The sequence below is a fragment of the Notolepis coatsorum genome (genome assembly GCF_963971535.1).
Source record: "Notolepis coatsorum genome assembly, chromosome: 3".
Lineage (NCBI taxonomy): Eukaryota > Metazoa > Chordata > Actinopteri > Aulopiformes > Paralepididae > Notolepis > Notolepis coatsorum.
In genome coordinates, this window is record NC_140167.1 from 27,534,561 (window position 1) to 27,553,692 (window position 19,132).

A 19,132-nucleotide genomic window follows, 5' to 3' on the forward strand; every position below is an offset into this window, starting at 1 on the left:
AACAGGATTTCTACATGAGTGCCAAGAGACAAAGAGGCTAACAGTAACAGTACAATTGTTGCAGCATCGATACCATTGACTGATAGGTAGATACTTCTCTTGACTTGGGTCATGTGCTGTGAACTGCTAAACAGAATATTAAAATTAGTAGTTCAACCCTACGATTATAGCCTTTAGCTCTAGCTGTGGACAATTGAGCCTAATTGTTTTATGCATGAACAACAACAACAACAACAACAACAACCTACCTGCCACCATAATTGCATCACAAGGAGCTGTGCACGAATGCTAGATCACTCGGAGTCATCGGCGTTTTTGGTCAAGCTGCAAAACCGCAAATCGTCCTCTAGCATCTACCGATTAAAAATATATGTTTCATGATTTGTCAGTGGTCTGTTTTAATATTTTTTCAGGGTAGTTATTCAAATGTCCGCTATTTCTTCTTATATCGAAACAGGGTCCCCACCCTCAAACATTTCTGCCCAAACAGGAAGTAAACAATATGATCTATAACAAGTTTTATATTTAATAAGTAAACTAACCGGTGCTGCCCTTGCTCGTTTTATTTTCCCATAACATATTGAATAATATTATACTAGTGTATGGTCCCCCCCCCCCATATTTTGTAGTATCAGTCTTATAAATAATAACCGAAAATGAGTTTAAATAATAAGGATGATGGTTTCCTAACGCAGAAAATACATAGCATAGCACTATATATTCTACACATCACTGCATAACTCAAATGTCCAGACTGGTTTTTTGGTTATTAGTGATACGCTGTATTATACACCCAATTCAACGTTATAGATGCGTTTATTTGAGTTTTTGTTTACTAATTTGGTCGCGGATGCCCCGACAGAGGCCGTGACGTCAGGCGTAGAGACAGCTCTGCGTGGGAGTGTGAATTCTCCTCTGGACCTCTGCACTTCCCACAATGACCACTAGATGTCCTCCAATTCTCTCTTTTTAGAAATTCCCGCACAAATTCCACCTATGTAAACAGAGTTCATAAAGAAGTGTAATAGTCATGAAGTGAGATTATCATCTGTACAAACACACGTAGCACCACTTGATATCCTATTCTGCCAAATCTATTACCGCCCCGAGATGAGCTCATACAGTAATAGGCCACATTGTCGAGGTGCTTTAGGAGAAATGGGGAAAGAGAAATGTTTTAAGACAGAGGTTCCTCCTTAGGGAGAGGAAATACTTAAAGCCAGGAAGCCTGTGGGATGGCTATCAGCACCCATCACTCTCTGTGGGGAGCTGGTGCCGTAGCCATAACACGATGCCAGAGAGAGAGAGAGTGCACTGTGCTGCTTGTGGATGGACATGCTGCTAGCTATCTGCAGAGGATCGGATGTGGCGGTGGTGCTATGTTTGCCTGCACAGGGACAGTGGTGAACCAGCATACACATTCCTCTGTCCTATTGGAGCTGAAGGGGAAAGCCATGTGTGTGTGTGTGTCTCGCTCTCTCTCTCTCTCTCTCTCTCTCTCTCTCTCTCTCTCTCTCTCTCTCTCTCTCTCTCTCTCTCTCTCTCTCTCTCTCTCTCTCTCTCTCTCTCTTCCATGGCCCCCCCTTTGTACTTCAATGAATGGTGATAAGTGAGTATGAAGGGACCCCCCTCTCACTCTGTCAATTTCTCACACATGCACTGGCTTCCTGTTTCCCCCCACCCCCTCCCTTTTCACACCCCCTCTTTCTCATCCATATCAAGTAACCCCATAACTGCCTCCCGATCGCTGCAAGCGGATCCTTTAGCGTGTTTCAAGACGAATGCGTTGGATACAAAGATGTTCACTTGTGTCTCTCAGTCACACCCCGGCCATGAGATCAAAAGTCAGAAAGCACGATACATTATAATTGATTTAAAGGGATATTCCACACAAGTGTGGTTTTAGGGTTCCATGAAAAAGGACAGCGCCTGGTAGGGAGAAGGGGGGGGGGGGGGGATTGGTCACACCATTGTAGGGCTCAGTCTCCCATCACATTCCATGCTGAGAATTGCCACGGCACTTAGCTAATATCCCCCTGGAGAATTACTCTGGGAGAGATATAGTGTGTGCGTGTGTGTGTGTGTGAGTGTATTCAGCATGTGTGTTTGTTGTGTGTGTGGTGTGTATGAGGGAGAGAGAGAGAGAGAGAGGGGACACAGAGTGTCTATTCTTCAGTGGGGGGAACTCACGCGGCTGGGCAGAGGGGTGCAGGGCTGGAGATAGTATCAAGTTCCAGGCTACTCAAGTCTACTCTAGTGGGACTAAAGAGAGAGATTGGCACTGCCGCACTGGTCGTGGTAATTGCCTGGTTTCCCTGGCACTGGGCACCATGCTGATATCCTGTTATGTGTTATCTGCAACTCTTTGAATAACGGATGGAATAGAAGTAGTTGGTATGAAATTAACCTTTTCTTCTTTGCAGAATGCCAAAGTTTGCATTCATGGATGCATGTATTAATGTACTGTACTATACTCACCCTCTTACACACAGATACATATTTTGATGATAATTTATGTCCATATAAATTACAAACAAAGCATGAGACGCACACACACACACACACACACACAAAGAATATCCACAGATGGAAACAAAAGCAATATAACATATAACCTGCACTCCGCCCTCCCCCATCGCTCTCCCTCCCCATCCTGACAGGACTGACAGCAGGGTCAAGGTTTTCTCGTTTGGCACAATAACATCTCACCACCTCCCATAAATCTGTACACTACTGGTTTGTCCACTTGTCACTGGTGACTCTATGGCCATCCATCTGACCCCGGGGAGCTCAGGTGTGAGCGGTGAGCGCCACAGTGGGACTGACACCGTGTGTGTGTGTGTGTGTGTGTGTGTGTGTGTGTGTGTGTGTGTGTGTGTGTGAGTGGTGAGCGCCACAGTGGGACTGACACTACGTGTGTGTGTGTGTGTGTGTGTGTGTGTGTTTGTGTGTGTGTGTGTGTATGTCTAAATGTTTTCATCAGTTAAGTTAGGTGAAAGGGAGAGCCGAACATGTGTGTGTGTGTGTGTGTGTGTGTGTGTGTGTGTGTGTGTGTGTGTGTGTGTGTGTGTGTGTGTGTGTGTGTGTGTGTGTGTGTGTGTGTGTGTGTGTGTGTGTGTGTGTGTGTGTGTGTGTGTGTGTGTGTGTGTGTGTGTGTGTGTGTGTGTGTGTGTGTGTGTGTGTGTGTGTGTGTGTGTGTGTGTGTGTGTGTATATGGTGGGTATACTCTACTGGCTGTATGTGCTTATTACCCCTTTGGTAATTTCATCCCCACATCTGCCACAGCCAGTAAGCTGCTGGATCCATTTCCACAGAACACTCATATATAGTGTTCACATTGGCCTAATCAAGAGTAGAGACTCATATAGTGTTCACATGGGCCTAATCAAGAGTAGAGACTTGTATACAGTATGGAGTGTTCACATTGGCCTAAAAAAGAGACATGTCTCTTAGAGTATGGGTAGGATAGAATATTGATATAATCCAAGTGCCACTTTCCTGGTTCATTGTTATCACATGGGCATATTCATGATACTGTTGGTGTATAATGGTTTAGTTATTCAGTGTATGTGTCTGTCTGTCTGTCTGTCTGTCTGTCTGTCTGTCTGTCTGTCTGTCTGTCTGTCTGTCTGTCTGTCTGTCTGTCTGTCTGTGTGTGTGTGTGTGTGTTTATATCACAGTGTACAGTAATTTAATAGGATGGCCATGAGGATCTTAGTTTTACCTCCTGGAGACAGATAAGAAGGGGTCAAGGCCAAAAGCATTCCTCGTGCACACGTGCACACACACACACACACACAAACACACACACACACACACACACACACACACACACACACACACACACACACACACACACACACACACATCATAGTCAAGATAAGTCAAGACACTGTTTAGGCTCAGACAGACACAAGGCAGACTAAACATGCTATTCTTACCGCTTGGGAGAAGGACCAGGATCGTATGTGCGGCTGGCTATATCTGTAAACAGAAAAGCCGTGAAGAAGAATAAGCACCTCGCCCACTCGGTCTACAACAGACCACCAATGACAATGTCAACAAGTGGTTACTATTGTATCCCCCGGAGTATTTATTTACCATAAACACAGACGGGGGGTTACCATTGTGTTTTACCCCTGCATCAGGCCCTGTGTGTCCCCACAGGCTTCCAGCTAACCACCGTCATACTTTCTGGTCTGGATATCTCCAACACATACTTACAGCTTCCCTCGGCTTTACTCATAACCACTCATTATATTTATCTATGTTTCCAAGCCGGCGCGCTTTGATTCGGCCCCGGCAAAATAGATCCTGTGGGGAAGCGCGATGGCGAGGTTTTTCTCCCAGTGAGGACCGATAATATATCAGCCGAGCAACCGCAGCGGCCTGGTAGACATCGACGACACGCTAAGCCCCCCCCGACGCTCAAAATACCTCGATTTACGTCAGCCCGGCGACGGAAGGCCTCGCCCTGCAATTTTCGGTGCAAGAAGTCGAAAAAGTCGTCCTAAGTCTTTTTTACTCTCTCTCTCTCTCTCTCTCCCTGTCCTCCTCATCCATAAATCATTAGATTGTGACACTTGCTTAAATTACTGGTTTGTCTGGGAGGCATTGATGTGATGTATTGCAGGTGCTGTGTGTGTGTGTGTGACTCCTAATGCTTCTGCAGAGATACATCAGTCTCCTGAACACACCGCGGCCCCTTGATGATCAACGTGATTGAAAGTGTTTACGGACGTCATAACCAAGCCAATTAACATTGTATCGCCTTTTTTTTACATTTTGACCTGAGTTCATTCCTTCAAATTGACCGACTATGCAATGATTTACTCGGTGCCGGATTAAATCTGCCATCTATCAAACTCCAGTCCCGCCATTAATGTCAGACGAGTGCAGTGACTGTTCGAAACATGCCCATTTGGAACTTGCAGCGTTGTTGAGAACGAGAGAATCAACTTCACTTGCTTTGGCCCTCAGCAATACACCCACAATAAATACAGTGTGAAGTCCATTGGTTGAAGGGTTCTCGAGATATGCAAAGGAAAGTCAGGGGAGTTATGGCTACGTAAATGTATCATGCTGCTACAGCGCCACCTATTGGCCAAATGGCACCACATTTGTCATGGTCACCCGGAAATCTACACATGTCCTCCAAATGTGGTTGCAATAACACAAAGCAGTCAGAAGATATGACATTCTTTGTAATTTGCATTTGAGCCATTTTTTAGGGCCAGCTATAGCAAAGCTGCATGGGATATCAGAGATGCTGCAGAGGTCCAGAGATGCTCTGTATCAAATCGGTGACGATTGCTCAACATTTGTAGGAGGAGAGGCAAAAAAACAGACTTGGACAAAATAAAAAGAATTCTGACACAAATAGGCGTGGCTTACATGGATACATTCATCTGGATCCACAGAATCCAGGAAAAAATATCGGCAACGCTTTATAATAACACTCAGTTATAAGACCTTTATAAGGTATTTGTAGATAATGAACTAATCATGAACAAACCATTTATATACATTCGTAAATGATTATGAAATCATTTATAACTATATTTGTATAACATTTACAAATTAGTTCTACATTATTTATAACTCATTATCAACATTGTTTGTACTTGATTTGTTCATCATTAAATAATGTTGTTTAATATGTAGTAACACATTTGTAGATGCTTTGAAAAATGGATATGAAAAAAACTACTATACTGTACATTTATTTGTTCATGTTCAACAAATGATTTTCAAAACATTCTTAAAAAATCTATAAATCATTTGCAGATGCTATTGTGTGCCCTAATCTGAAGTGAAGCCTATTCATCATTCACAAATGTCTAATACAGTTAATTATTTGTTTACTTTTTCATCACCTGTTACAAATGTTGTAGACAGCTTTCGGATACACCCTTCTTTGTGACATCAAACAGTGACAGAATTAGGACTATAGATAAATGCAATTTTATTAACATATAAAATACATGTGCATAATATATAGTGAACATGGGGGGGGCACTAGGACCCAGGAGTACCCTGGCCAGGTATTGAAGAGTATGTAGAGAGGTAGGTTGCGGTATGTGATGATGACACAAGGGTAATAATTATTTGTATTTTCAGGCTGTATCGGCGCCTATACAGCCTGAAAATACAAATAGTTATTACCCTCGTGTCATCATCACATACCATACCGCAATATACTGAGCACACATTAGGAAGAAACACATAATTCAAATGTAACGTTAGCGCCCACCACATCAAGTACGTCTACACAACATATAAGACTTGTAGGTCGGAAATGATGGAATAGATTTACCAACAAAAAAGGTGTTTAGCCTGCTCATACCTTAAACGCATGGGGCAGCACGAATAACTTGGCTCTGCTAATGTATCGTGCTTCGATTCAACAGACGGCAACACACGTGCAGTCAAGTCTCACTCGCGTGATACTTCCTCTACATACTCTGTCAATACCTGGCCAGGGTACTCCTGGGTCCTAGTGATTTGTTCCTGATTAGTTCATTATCTACAAATACCTTATAAAGGTCTTATAAGAGTGTTATTATAAAGTGTTACCAAAATATCTTGGTAAGTTACAGGTCAAAACATAACATGTTGTTATGCGTTATGTTGTATATATATATATGTTGTTATAGCTCCACCATTTGGCCAAATGGCACCAAATCCGACACTGCGCTCCCCAGGGTCCTCAGGGCGAAGCCGATCAGATGAACAGTTCTCCAGATGTGCGAAGGGCAGACAGACACGCAGAGATTCCTTCCTTTATAGTTAGATTAGTTATGCCACAAACAGCCACATAGTTTATTATTACCACACCACCCTATGAGTCAGCCTGACCTTAATTGCTAAACTGTACGATTAGCTGTTGTGATGTGAATGTGTGCCGGATACGACGTGAAAACCTGTGCTCATGCTCATCAAGAGGATGTCAGGCTTTGTGTGTGTGTGTGTGTGTGTGCGTGCGTGTGTGCGTGCCCGTGTGTGTGTGCGTGCGTGCGTGCGTGTGTGCGTGCGTGCGTGTGTGTGTGCGTGCATGCGTGCGTGTGTGCGTGCGTGCATGCGTGTGCGTGCGTGTGTGTGTGTGTGTAGTGCTCCTCAGAATAGCACTGTAAGGGGTGGGGGTGATGTGGGTGGGGCTTAGTCATCAATCAGTGTTAATGTGGGGAGTGACACTTCCTCAGGGCCAGCTCTACATAAAGATAGAAATTGGTGCCGTGTGTATGCAAAGACGAGGGGGTGAGGTGCTCTCTCTACCGTCACTGTGTTACGGTGTTGGACGAAGCTATTTATAAACTGTGGATGGGGATGTGATGATGTCACACATTGACATATTTGCTGAGGATTCAGCAGGCTGTGAGGCGGTGGTGTTGGTGATCTTTAGAGTCTTGGGCTACAACATACATTCCCTCATCATGAATGCAGCCCACATGCTGCTCCCATTAGGGAAATGATACCGTTTAGATAGCCTGCTCTAGTGTTTCTTATCTGACCTATGGACTACATTACACATAGGCTGTGTGTATAATGTGTGTGTGTGTGTGTGTGTGTGTGTGTGTGTGTGTGTGTGTGTGTGTGTGTGTGTGTGTGTGTGTGTGTGTGTGTGTGTGTGTGTGTGTGTGTGTGTGTGTGTGTGTGTGTGTGTGTGTGTGTGTGTGTGTGTGTGTGTGTGTGTGTGTGCGTGTATGTGATATGGGCACCCACCTGTTGAGGAAGTCATTGCTAGAGCGCCAGTTGGACCCCTGTGATACATAAAAGATTGGTGTGTTAACACATAGCGAAGGTGTTTTTTTGGAGCAACCCAGTCATAATAGTCATGACAGAAAATAACATTTCTGGTATCCCTTCCCAAGTTCCCACTTTATCCAATCAGGAGGGAGAACCCTAGATCTTTTACTTATTTCAAGAAATCTTGCAGAGCCAAATTATTTGCATACTGCACTGGTAGATTATTTTACTTGTTTCAAGGACACATTTGCTTAAAACTAGTTTTTATTTCTTATTTTTGTCAGAAATGTTTTGCAGTGTGGAGTTCTCTCTCCTGATCGGATAAAGTGGGAACGGGATACCAGAACATTTATTTTCTGTTTACTGCACAGCGGAGGGACTGGGAGACCCTTGTTACAGACCAGACACAGTGATGGCTGTCGGTATTATATTAACAAACAAAAAAATACCACTTACAGCACCTTTAAGGTATACTGTTAAGTGCTGCTCAAGTCTTTTGAAACCTGCGCTATAGTGTCTTGTGTTGTAGGCAACTAGATTAAAAATCAATCAATTATTATATGCCGTACAGCTGATACCACTAGTGCCTCAAGGTCCATAAACTGCACTTTTCTGTGTGTAATTTGGACCATGCTAATTCAATTTGTGGCAATGCGGCACAATGTTGACTGACTGCTCCCAAGTCTAGAGGACAGCAAAGAGTATAAGGATCCATTCATCACAGACACATTTTCTTTTTTCCCGATTCCCGATAAAAAAATTCAGTGCATGCAGCGTAATAATTCATTCGACATATTTTCCTCTCTCACTCGTGGACGGATATGCAGGCGTAGCATGTTAGCGGTTAGTCAGCTTAGCAGTGGGTTAAACAGAGCGCAGGTAGTAGTTAGGTAGACCACAGCATTTCGGCAAGTGCAAATTAGTGAGGACCACAGGCGACCAAAGGCCCGGGAGGCTAAGGCAGAGAGAAAAGATGCAAGGAGGAAGGAGGACGGGTGAGAGAAGAGGCCCCTATGAAGGAAGACTCATGCACAGAAGAAGAAGAAGAAGAAGAAGAAGTAGAGGACAGAGGAGGGACCGGGGGGAGGGAGGGAGGGGGTGATATTAGTGAATCGTTCTGGACAGAAGTCAGTTTTTCATTTTCGTGGGTTGTGCGTCTTCAGCTTGTAGGTGTTCTTCCTGTTCCTAAAGTTTCCCCCAAACCAGGACAATGGTGAAAGCAGTGACAGAAATACAAAACCCCTTTACAATGACACATAAATAAATAAAAATAAATAAAATAAACCAATAAAAAGGCTAAAAGATATTAGAATTGAAAACTGAAAACAAGATCACCTTACAGAACACACGCTGGGAAAGCACATGGTTCAGTTTGACCCCCCCCCCCCCAGTTGAAAGTCCACCATAGTAGGGAAGCAATGATGTAAGCATTACCATTAGAGAGAGAGAGAGAGAGAGAGAGAGAGAGAGAGAGAGAGCGAGAGAGAGAGAGAGAGAGAGAGCGAGAGAGAGAGAGAGAGAGAGAAGGTAACCTGAGATTCAGCTATCCCGTTTCACCACATGCTTGAAAAAAACAGAAGCGGGGCCCTCAAAGGTCAAAGCACGTCAAAGACCTAACGCCTGTTTTAAGTGATGAACCTTTGTTCCACTCAAGTGCTGCATGTGGGAGTTCTGAGGAAGCGTATAACACAAACTGAAACAGCTGAAAATGTCATCCATTGACATGAGACTCAGGAAACGTTTTGACGTTTTCTATCTTTTGGGACATTTCGTGTAACTGTGAGTCTACATCAGTGTAGTTCTGGAAGATTCTGACAAAAATATAAATGGAACATGGATGTGCCTCCAGGAAATGTTTTATCAAGACAACGACTTACAGTAGTAATCAAAAACTCTATACTATAAAGTAAAATAAAGACAATACAAAAGAGCACTGAAATTAACAGCATTGTTTAATAAAACACTATTCAAATATTACAAAAGGCAGACGACCGAACAATTGTATTTCTTTTGACATGTTTCTTTCTTCTGAGTTTTGGTTTTGGAATAATACTGTCATTCTATCTGTAGTGACCTATGAGCCACCCATAACACAGGGTAATGGCGTCACTAATGGAAGGCTATTTGACCCTCGCTTCTCCAAAAAGATGCTCTTACACTGCAAAAGACCAGTAATTAGTGTGGCTGTGTGTGCAGGCTGATCACAGAGTAGACAGAAACACAGGGCTCAGATATTTGGACAGTACAGAGCTGAGTGCATAGCTTTGAAACCAGAGCAAATATTTGCCGGTGACAAGACCAAACGTCCTTTTCCATTGCAACCAATGCAACATTGACCCAGTAACAGTAGGCCAAGTAACAGTACATAACAGTAAGAATTGTTCTGAAGTATATATGCATAGTTTACAAGAGGCAACCGTTGGCAGTGGTGAGTGTTGTAATGAACCAATCACAATAATATAATATGAAAAACAAAAAACAAAACAAAAACGTAAAATAATAGTACAGTTATACCAAAACAATGTGTTGTTGTCTTTAACTTATGCAAAATAAGCACACGATTGGAATAATATCAAGCACGTTTACAAGTTTACACCGTAAGTTTACACCTTAGCACAGGGCTCTTCTTCACCTTCTCAGTTGGTCGTACCAGCACATGCTTTGGTCACACACTTTGATTTAAAATGTTGGTACAGCAGTGTATTAGTCAATTACCTTGCATGCTGATGAATAGCTGTCCTAATTTGCATACCCTAGGTTTGCATTGATGATTGACATTTGACAGTGACTTAGATTTTAATAAAAAATATTAGGTTTCTCTGCCACGAGCAGTGGCTGACATAATAAGTCTTCTATTATATAATTTAACAATGTCGACATAAAATAACATAATATGTTGACTCGTAAAAATTGCATCTCTTGTCTCATATTACCGGAGTTACAGGTGTAACCCGCACTCGCTCGCCCTGTTCCTTCTGTCCTGCCTCCTAAAGTGCCTCAGCTCCAACACATGGCTGCACCACACATTTTACAGTATGTATAGGGTATTTAATCTAGTATTAATCTAGTATTAATCTAGTATTAATCTACCAGTTGTTGCACTTTAGCCATAAAAAATTTAAAAAGGCTGGCTGAACGGGCCTGTTCTGTTTGTACAGGTATCATCTACTGTAGCCGATACTGTGCACTGTGAGACAGGTGGAGAGAGACAGAGGTGGAGAGAGAGAGAGAGAGAGAGAGAGAGAGAGAGAGAGAGAGAGAGAGAGAGAGAGAGAGAGAGAGAGAGAGAGAGAGAGAGATGCTTGAACCGAGTTTAGCTTGCGCAGCAGATTAGAGACTTAGATAGTGGAATGGACAATGTAGACTTGTTGTGTACCTTTTGAACAAATATTGGAAGTAATTTTTTCGTTGATCACACCAGTGCAACATAAAGGAAACTAATAGGCGTGTCTAGGTAAAAAGGTGAAAAATGAAAAATAATCTGCTGCTGTCATTGTCTTTGTGTTTCAGTGAAGTAAAGCCACATTTGAGAGCGGTTTCACTTTTGACGTGTTATTCTGCTCATCACTTGTCACTTTTAAAGTGCACGTGAGACTGCTGGCTGGGTATTAGGTGAGATGAAATTGGGAGAATGTGAATATCATGCACTCGCATGAATGTGACCACGTGAAATTTCAATTCGCACACTCTCAAGAAATGGTTGCATTTTGTTGGCCACAGTCTGGAGCCCTGCGACTGAAATATCAAACAGTACAAAAGAGTAGTACCAAAGAGCATCTCGCTTCAACACTTCGACATGATATAACTTAATATATACAGAGGAGTCCACAGACTAAACCTGAATGTCTTCTTGTTCGCTCACACAAACACATGACCCCTATAGCTTCTAGACACACGTTCCCAATCACGCACTTGCTTGGCAAATCAGCCGCCAAATGTCCAATGTCGCTGTGAATGTTCCGCAGACGATGACATCTTGGGTTTGAAACTGGACTGGTAGTTGGAGGAGGGGGGAGGTGGGAGGGGGGGGGGGATGGGCGGGGGTTAAAGGGATGAGGAGGACGCAGTGAGTACTACTAAAGCAAGTTTGGTTGAGGAGTAGTAGTGTGGTAGTAGTTGTAACACCAGGGGAGGTATGTAGAGAGGAGGAGTGTAAGAGAGGCCCAAAAAAACTGCCATAAAAAACAGCCGGACATTCAAACTAAAAAGGCACTGAGGAAGGACACAAGACAGGAACAGGAAGCCCCCGTACAGGAAGCGCATCATCTGTGAGTCAATAGCTTAAGCCGCGCGATCCAACTGACCAGTAGGGAGCGCTCTGCCGGGTTGCGCTTGGAGACCTGGGCTACGGGGGTCTTTTTCAGGTCCTCCTGGTAGGGGATGGTGGCGCTGCTGTGGAGGTCCGAGTTGGAGTAGTAGCGGCTGCCCCGGATGTGGTCCACGCCTCGGACCAGGTGGCGTTCCCCCGTCGGCCTGTAGGGCGGCGACACAGCGGCGACCTCCTCGGCAATGGTGGGGATCCTCTCGTTGCTCAGGTATCTGTAGAGGAGGTCTTCGCCTGGAGGGAGGAGGAGAACAGGGGGGGTCAGCCTTTCAGTTTACCTCTACCAAAAACAAATGCTCTGCAAAAGACGGTAATGTATAGAGCAGTTGCTTATTGGAATAAAATACCCAGAAATATAACTATGGTAAGGAACACATTTATGTTTAAAAAAAAGTTTAAAATTGCGCTCATGAATAATGAGTTACATTTTGGTCATTGACTTATTATGGAAATTAGTATGGAAATATAAAGGTGATCGGTGACTTGAGAAAAGTTATGCTAAATTATGAGTTAAAATCATATAAATGATTTTGAACTGTTTTGTTCTTATGGACTGACTATGTAATTTGTATTTTATGGTTGGAGAATTGTGATATCTAACTTATGAATATTGAGTGAGCTTTTATTCACTGTTTTGTTCGTTGTGATGTTTTCTTGTGAGTACTTCAATGTTTGTGGTTTTATATTTTATTTTTACTTTTTTTGTGTGTGTTTGTATTTTTTATGTTTGGACCCCAGGAAGAGTAGTCTCACTTTGGTGTAGACTAATGGAGATCCACAATAAAACAATAAAAAATAAAAGGGAAGCCGTGTGTTTCACATTGTAGTTCCAGCAGGTTATTATAGAGTCAAACTGATGATGGTCACTTCCATATCTTACTCAACGATGGCTTGAACTGTAACATTCTCCTCGTGTCCATATGTTGTGAATTCATATCAGTGTGGTCAATTTAACGTCTGGAGATGTCATATTGCAGTGTATATGCCTGCATGTATTATCCATGCATAAGTGGCCAGTATGTCTACTACCATACTGTCTTTATACCTGTATCACTGTACATATCAATATACTCTGTACATACATCTGATTAGCACTACACTCAGTAGTACTAATTTATATCTTTTATACCCAGTTTAATCACCTGTACATTCTATATTACTATTGCACTTTACGGTTACATTTGCACTCTGGTTGGATGCTAAACTTCTTTTCGTGCCAAACTTCAAACTGTACTTACGCTGTAAAATGGCAATAAATTTGAATCTAGTCTAATCTAATCTAATCTAAGCATGTGTGTGTGTGTGTGTGTGCGTGTGCGTGTGCGTGTGCGTGTGCGTGTGTGTGTGTGTGCGTGTGCGTGTGTGTGTGTTTGTGAACGTGAATTACCTTTCCTTCCTTGTGCCCAGGGCTTGGCGTAAGGATCGACCACTCCAAGGCAGGTATCCACTGGCATGGAGAGGGGGCGGGGTTTAGCTAAAATAGAAGCAGAAAAATACAAATAAAGGTTTTGGATGGTCAATAGCTTCTTTTCTTCAAGACATCATCCATTCATGTGTTGACTAAATCAAATCAAATCAAATCAAATGTATTTATAAGGCCCGACAACACACGTTAATGTCCCCATGGGCCGTACAGGTCTTCTTTAAACAAGTCAAGAAGAAAACATAACAATAAGTCAAGAACAGAACAAGAACACCATAAGGTCCAAAAAATTTAAGATAAATGCAAATAAATGAAAGAATGCAAGCACTCCCAGACATACCCCACACGAAGGTAAGGAAAAACTCACTAAAACCTAACAATAGGGAAAAAAGCTCCACAGGCAGTGTGGAGGAGAGAAACCTTAGAAGGGCCATTCAAGGGGGGATCTCCCTTCTTAGATGTTGGTGATAGTAGTGTTGCAGACGGACAGTTGGTAAGCATGCACTCAAGTGTGTAGTGAAACACAGATGAGTGCATGCAATAGCAACTGAACATTTTGAAAGATTGAAGATAGAGCTAATAGCGATAGCAAATGAACATTTTGAAAGATTAAAGATAGAGCTGATAGCGGATCTATTTGAGGCACAGGGGTGGCGCAAAGAGGGTCACGTCCTCCCCGTCTTAGTCACGGGACATTCAACACTCCGGTCATCGCTCAGGGACAGCCGGAGACAGGGAGATAGGGGGCGGCGCAGAGAGGGTCGCGAACTCCCTGACATCATCATCGACTACCGATTGATGGGATGGGTTATCCCCCCTACTGAGATGGTACTGACCACGTGAGGGCTTGCGCTCCCTCATCCTGGGCTGTACCACGTTGGCCTCGATGGGGTAGACCACGGCCAGCTTGTCGTAGTCGCCGACGGTGAAGCGTCTCCTGCTCTCCTGGTCCAGGTAGGAGTTTGGCGATTCTGAGCCCTTTGGTCTTTTACTGATGCTGGAGATGGAGCTAGTCCTGGCCTCTCTGGAAGGACAGATAATAATAATAATAATAATAATAATAATAATAATAATAATAATAATAATAATAATAATAATAATAATAATAATAATAATAATAATAATAATAATAATAATAATAATAATAATAATAATAATAATAATAATAATAATAATAATAAACGTTATTTGTATGGCACCTTTCATACAAGAATTGCAGCTCAAAGTGCTTCACAGCAGAAAAAAGACAGGCACAACATGAGCACATAAAGTGCAGACATAAAATCACAGTTTTTCACATTAGGAAGGACAGATAAACACGGATTAATAGTCATTCATATTTTATATTCACAGTGTGCCATATGTGTGGAAAGTGACATACAGTGACTAGATCAGATTTTATGGTGTTAATCTCTCTAGATTCAAACAAATGGTCATCTCATTTTCAATACTCATTACTTCCAATGTCATTACATCCCTGAAATGTCACTACTACAATGTACTAACTGCACAACTTTCCAAACAATGGACGATATCTCATCCTAGAATAAAACTGACAAGACAACCAACGCAATTTTAAAACACAATTTTAAAGGGACCACATTGAATGTAGCAAGAGTGTGTAGGCTCTCCCCTCACTACCACCACCTTGTTAAGAGAGAGAGAGAGAGAGAGAGAGAGAGAGAGAGAGAGAGAGAGAGAGAGAGAGAGAGAGAGAGAGAGAGAGAGAGAGAGAGAGAGAGAGAGAGAGAGAGAGAGAGAGAGAGAGAGAGAGAGAGAGAGAGAGAGAGAGAGAGAGAGAAGATGAAACCGGTGGTTGTGTAACTCTTACTGTGGCATGATCACTGGTGGGATGGAGAGCAGCAGAACGGAATGTGCCATACAGCAGATGGGGGGTGGGTGTGGGGGTTATAGCGGGCGAGAGGCGACCGATCAGGGAGCTGGCATACATTCATTATCCCCCTGCCTCAAAGGCTGGGGTGGGGGGGGCAAGACTACAGGATAGACTTGGAGCATCAAACGTTGAAGTCTTTTTGATAGTTCTGCTTTGGTTCATGTTAAAGGTGCTGTAAGTGGTATTTTTGTGTTAAAATAAGTGTTGAATAGCTCTACATTCCGACAGCCATCACTGATGGTGTAGAGTGCTTGTCAGTAACATGGGTCTCCCAGTCCCTCCGCTCTACAGTAAACAGAAAATAAATGTTCTGGTATCCCATTCCCACTTTATCCAATCAGGAGAATGTAGAGTTTCAAGTTTTCAAGTTTTTTTTGTTTATTGTTTGTCACAATAAAATACAGAATACTTTACGAAGGGCGGCCGGGTAGAGCAGCGGCCTAAGCGTCTGTCTACCACCGCAAAGACAGTGGGATCAAATCCAGCTGCCGCGGTACCTCCGGCTTGGTCGGTCGACCATACTGACACAATTGGCAGTGTCAGCGGGTGGGAAGCCGGTGGGGTGGGTCCTGGTCGTTGTAAACAGCGACTCCTACAGGTCGGTCGGGGCGCCTGCTCAGCGAGGAAGGGATCTGGGTGAGGTAGTGTGATCCTCCCACACATTACACTCACCCAATGAGAGTCCTCGCTGTCAAGTGAAAAGAAGCGGCTGGCTGCCTCCACATGTATCGGAGGAGACATGTGATAGGCTTCAACCCTTCCTAGACCGGCAAGTGGGGGAAAAATGCGTGCAATGAACAGGAAGGGGGGGGGGGGGATTGGCATAATGACTAAATTGGGATGGGAGAAAAATACAGAAAAAAAGGAGAAGTAGATAAAAAAAAAGAATGAAAAATGCTTGTTTCTGTATGAGCCCCTGAGTGTGCTTCATACAGTAAAAAAAAGTAAGTAAAAAAAGTAATTAAGAAGTAGGTAAAAAGTAAGTGAAGGAATGTTCAATATACATATATACAATACAGAGTAAAATGGGTAACAGTGAAGTACAATGCAGAAATGAGGTACAAAATTTAGGGTAAGATGCGAATGAGGTATGAATGTAGTGCAAATCTCTTTAATAATAGATAAATATAGACCTATTATTTTAACATGTAGAGCACTTATTTTAACAAATAAATACCACTTACAGCTCTTAAGGTTTTAGAGAGGTCATTTAATGATCCTAAGAGATCTAATAAAAAGGGGATCTGTGGAGCTGATTTGTTAGAACTTAACTAAATAAAACGTTTCATTGAAGGGACCATGGCTGATAGGACAGAAGGTGGACCACTCACCGTGGGGTGTAGGGCATGGTCGGAGGAGGGGGGATGTACAGATCCAAGATAGCTGGCTTGATGGCTGATCCGTTGGCTGAACTACAGGGAGACTGGGTTCTGATCTGGAAAACACAGCACAACTGTTCATCTCTCTCTACGCCTACGCCTGTAAACACATTCTGTACATTTAGACATATACATACACACACAGTTACTTTTATTTTAATTTAATTTAATTTTTAGTGACAGGAATATTAGTAGTCTATACAAATAGGTTGTAAGAGTTTACAGTATATGTATGTATATATGTGTATGACGAGATTTATCGTTAGTTATTGAGAGCCGACAACGCTAAATGTAGTTATTTATTAGCGATCTGAATTCATATTTCATCAACCGAGCCTCCCGTTAGTACAGCAGCCTCTCTCTGAGCTCCAATGGGAAAATACCGCCCCCTATCGTCTATCCCTGTGTAACTGCACCCCATTCGATTACACTGGTGGATGTGTGGGGGGGGAGCCTCCTCGCTCCACTATGCTGGCGAGGGATCTGATGAACAGGGAAGTGATTGCGAGATGGAAAACAACCTGGAATATATATTTACAGTAGCCAATAATCAATCAATAAACGCGATCGATATTTGGAATGGCGATCAGGAATTGGAATAATCTTTTTGGAGAACATCTGATCTAAGGTAAGGTAGTTTTAGGATAATCTGAGCTATTTTCACTGAGATAACAGCGTGCCCCGTGTGTGTGTGTGTGTGTGTGCGCGTTGATCAGGAAATGAGAGAATCGATTTCTCAGCTCGCTTCTATAGCGTGCATAAGTACACATATACTATCGATAATCTAGCGTTTATTTGAAAATGATGATGATAGGACGAAAAAATTACATATTCCAGTAAATGTCGTTTTTTGACGTATTCTTTCTATTTTTGAGAAAACGATAGCTTTTCGAAATGCTATAAAACGGAAATTAACAGATTAAAAAACAATCCGTTTTGACAATGTTGACTGCAAACAAGTCATTGATAAGTGACGGGCAGATTAGACACATAGCCATAATTTAAGACATAGATTATGCATTTTTAACGCTATCATTGAAGTGGATGCTGGCATCCACCACGTAAAGGACGACACCCCCTGCCGGCTCTGAAAGTGTTAAATTAATATATACTGTTATGTAATGTATATTGTACTATGTATGATTCCATATGATTAGGAATGCGGTATGTATAGTAATATGTTTGAGAAAGGATATTGTCACTTTCTGATTTGTCACTTGGTTGCTTGTCTGTAAATGTCTTATCTGTTGTAATATGTTATGTGTGGATCCCAGGAAGAGTAGCTGATGTTTTGCATGAGCTAATGGGGATCCTAATAAAATCATAAATCAGCAGCCCTTGAAGGAATCAGTCAAATGTCCGTTAAACCACATTCATTTTTCCTTTCCATATTCGGCGTCGTATTACTGTACAGTGTACTCCCAATTCATTTTCACTTTGTGTTTACAGTAGCTTACCATTCCGCAGTGCCAAGAACTGTCGTAAAAGGCCATGTACTCAGGAAGTCATTGCTTACTTCATACACAAACTTCTATACTTCCTGTGGTGCGAGAGTGTGTGTGTCTCGGTTCAAGCCTCTCTCTCTCTCTCTCTCTCTCTCTCTCTCTCTCTCTCTCTCTCTCTCTCTCTCTCTCTCTCTCTCTCTCTCTCTCTCTCTCTCATATCTCAATTACTGCCTTGCAATTTCTCTTTCCCACATGACCCTAGATGAGTTATTTTAAATTATTGTACGGGATCCAAATATGGTCAAGGTGGGTTCCCACATGATTACATTGAGAACTGGTCTGTCCTAATGAGCCCGGGTTCCCAGGATGAGACTGAAGTTGGCAAGCTGAAATCAGGGTTCCTACTCTTTTTGAGAAATCATTTTCCAGGACATTTCCAGGAGTTTTTCTTCACAATCCAGGACAGCACTTTCTCACAAACGGTCCTATAGACACATTTAACCACAGTTTTATTCCTCCTTCTTTTGTTCATGGTGAAGTGTCTCACGTTTATTACAGGTGTCTGCTACACCCATCACATAATGTACGTTTTGTTTCAGTACAGTTAGGACTTTACAGCACTTTAGAAACAAGAGGAGGATAAGCATAGGCTTGTCTAATGCCATGGCGGGCCACAACAAAGGGAGCGTGGGCCAAACTTGGCCCCAAATTGAGCGGCACTGCTATAATCCAGTATAATCCAGTTTCAAACAAAACACCCAGGTTTACATAGGCGATCCGAGTGAGGTGCTAAAATATAATAAAACATTTCCAGGACAATAGATTTTTCCCCCAGGATATTTGTTCATTTTAGTAAATCTTCCAAGTTTTCCATGACTGGAAATCTAGTCTCCAAATTCTTTGATTACCTGAGCACATTCC

At 42.6% G+C, this 19,132-nt stretch overlaps 1 protein-coding gene across 2 annotated transcripts in view; it reads right to left on the reverse strand.

Moving 5' to 3' along the window:
• LOC311225403 (connector enhancer of kinase suppressor of ras 3-like) overlaps positions 1 to 19,132 on the reverse strand; it is a 77,081-nt gene that overhangs the window by 13,870 nt on the left and 44,079 nt on the right. For both annotated transcript variants that reach the window (XM_084310674.1, XM_084310673.1), the window contains exons 10-15: positions 16,719 to 16,822; positions 14,330 to 14,517; positions 13,458 to 13,544; positions 12,051 to 12,304; positions 7,723 to 7,760; positions 3,942 to 3,984 (exon numbers count right to left, since the gene is read on the reverse strand). In XM_084310674.1, coding sequence (XP_084166800.1) covers positions 3,942 to 3,984; positions 7,723 to 7,760; positions 12,051 to 12,304; positions 13,458 to 13,544; positions 14,330 to 14,517; positions 16,719 to 16,822 — 714 coding nt within the window. The remainder of the gene's footprint in view (positions 1 to 3,941; positions 3,985 to 7,722; positions 7,761 to 12,050; positions 12,305 to 13,457; positions 13,545 to 14,329; positions 14,518 to 16,718; positions 16,823 to 19,132) is intronic.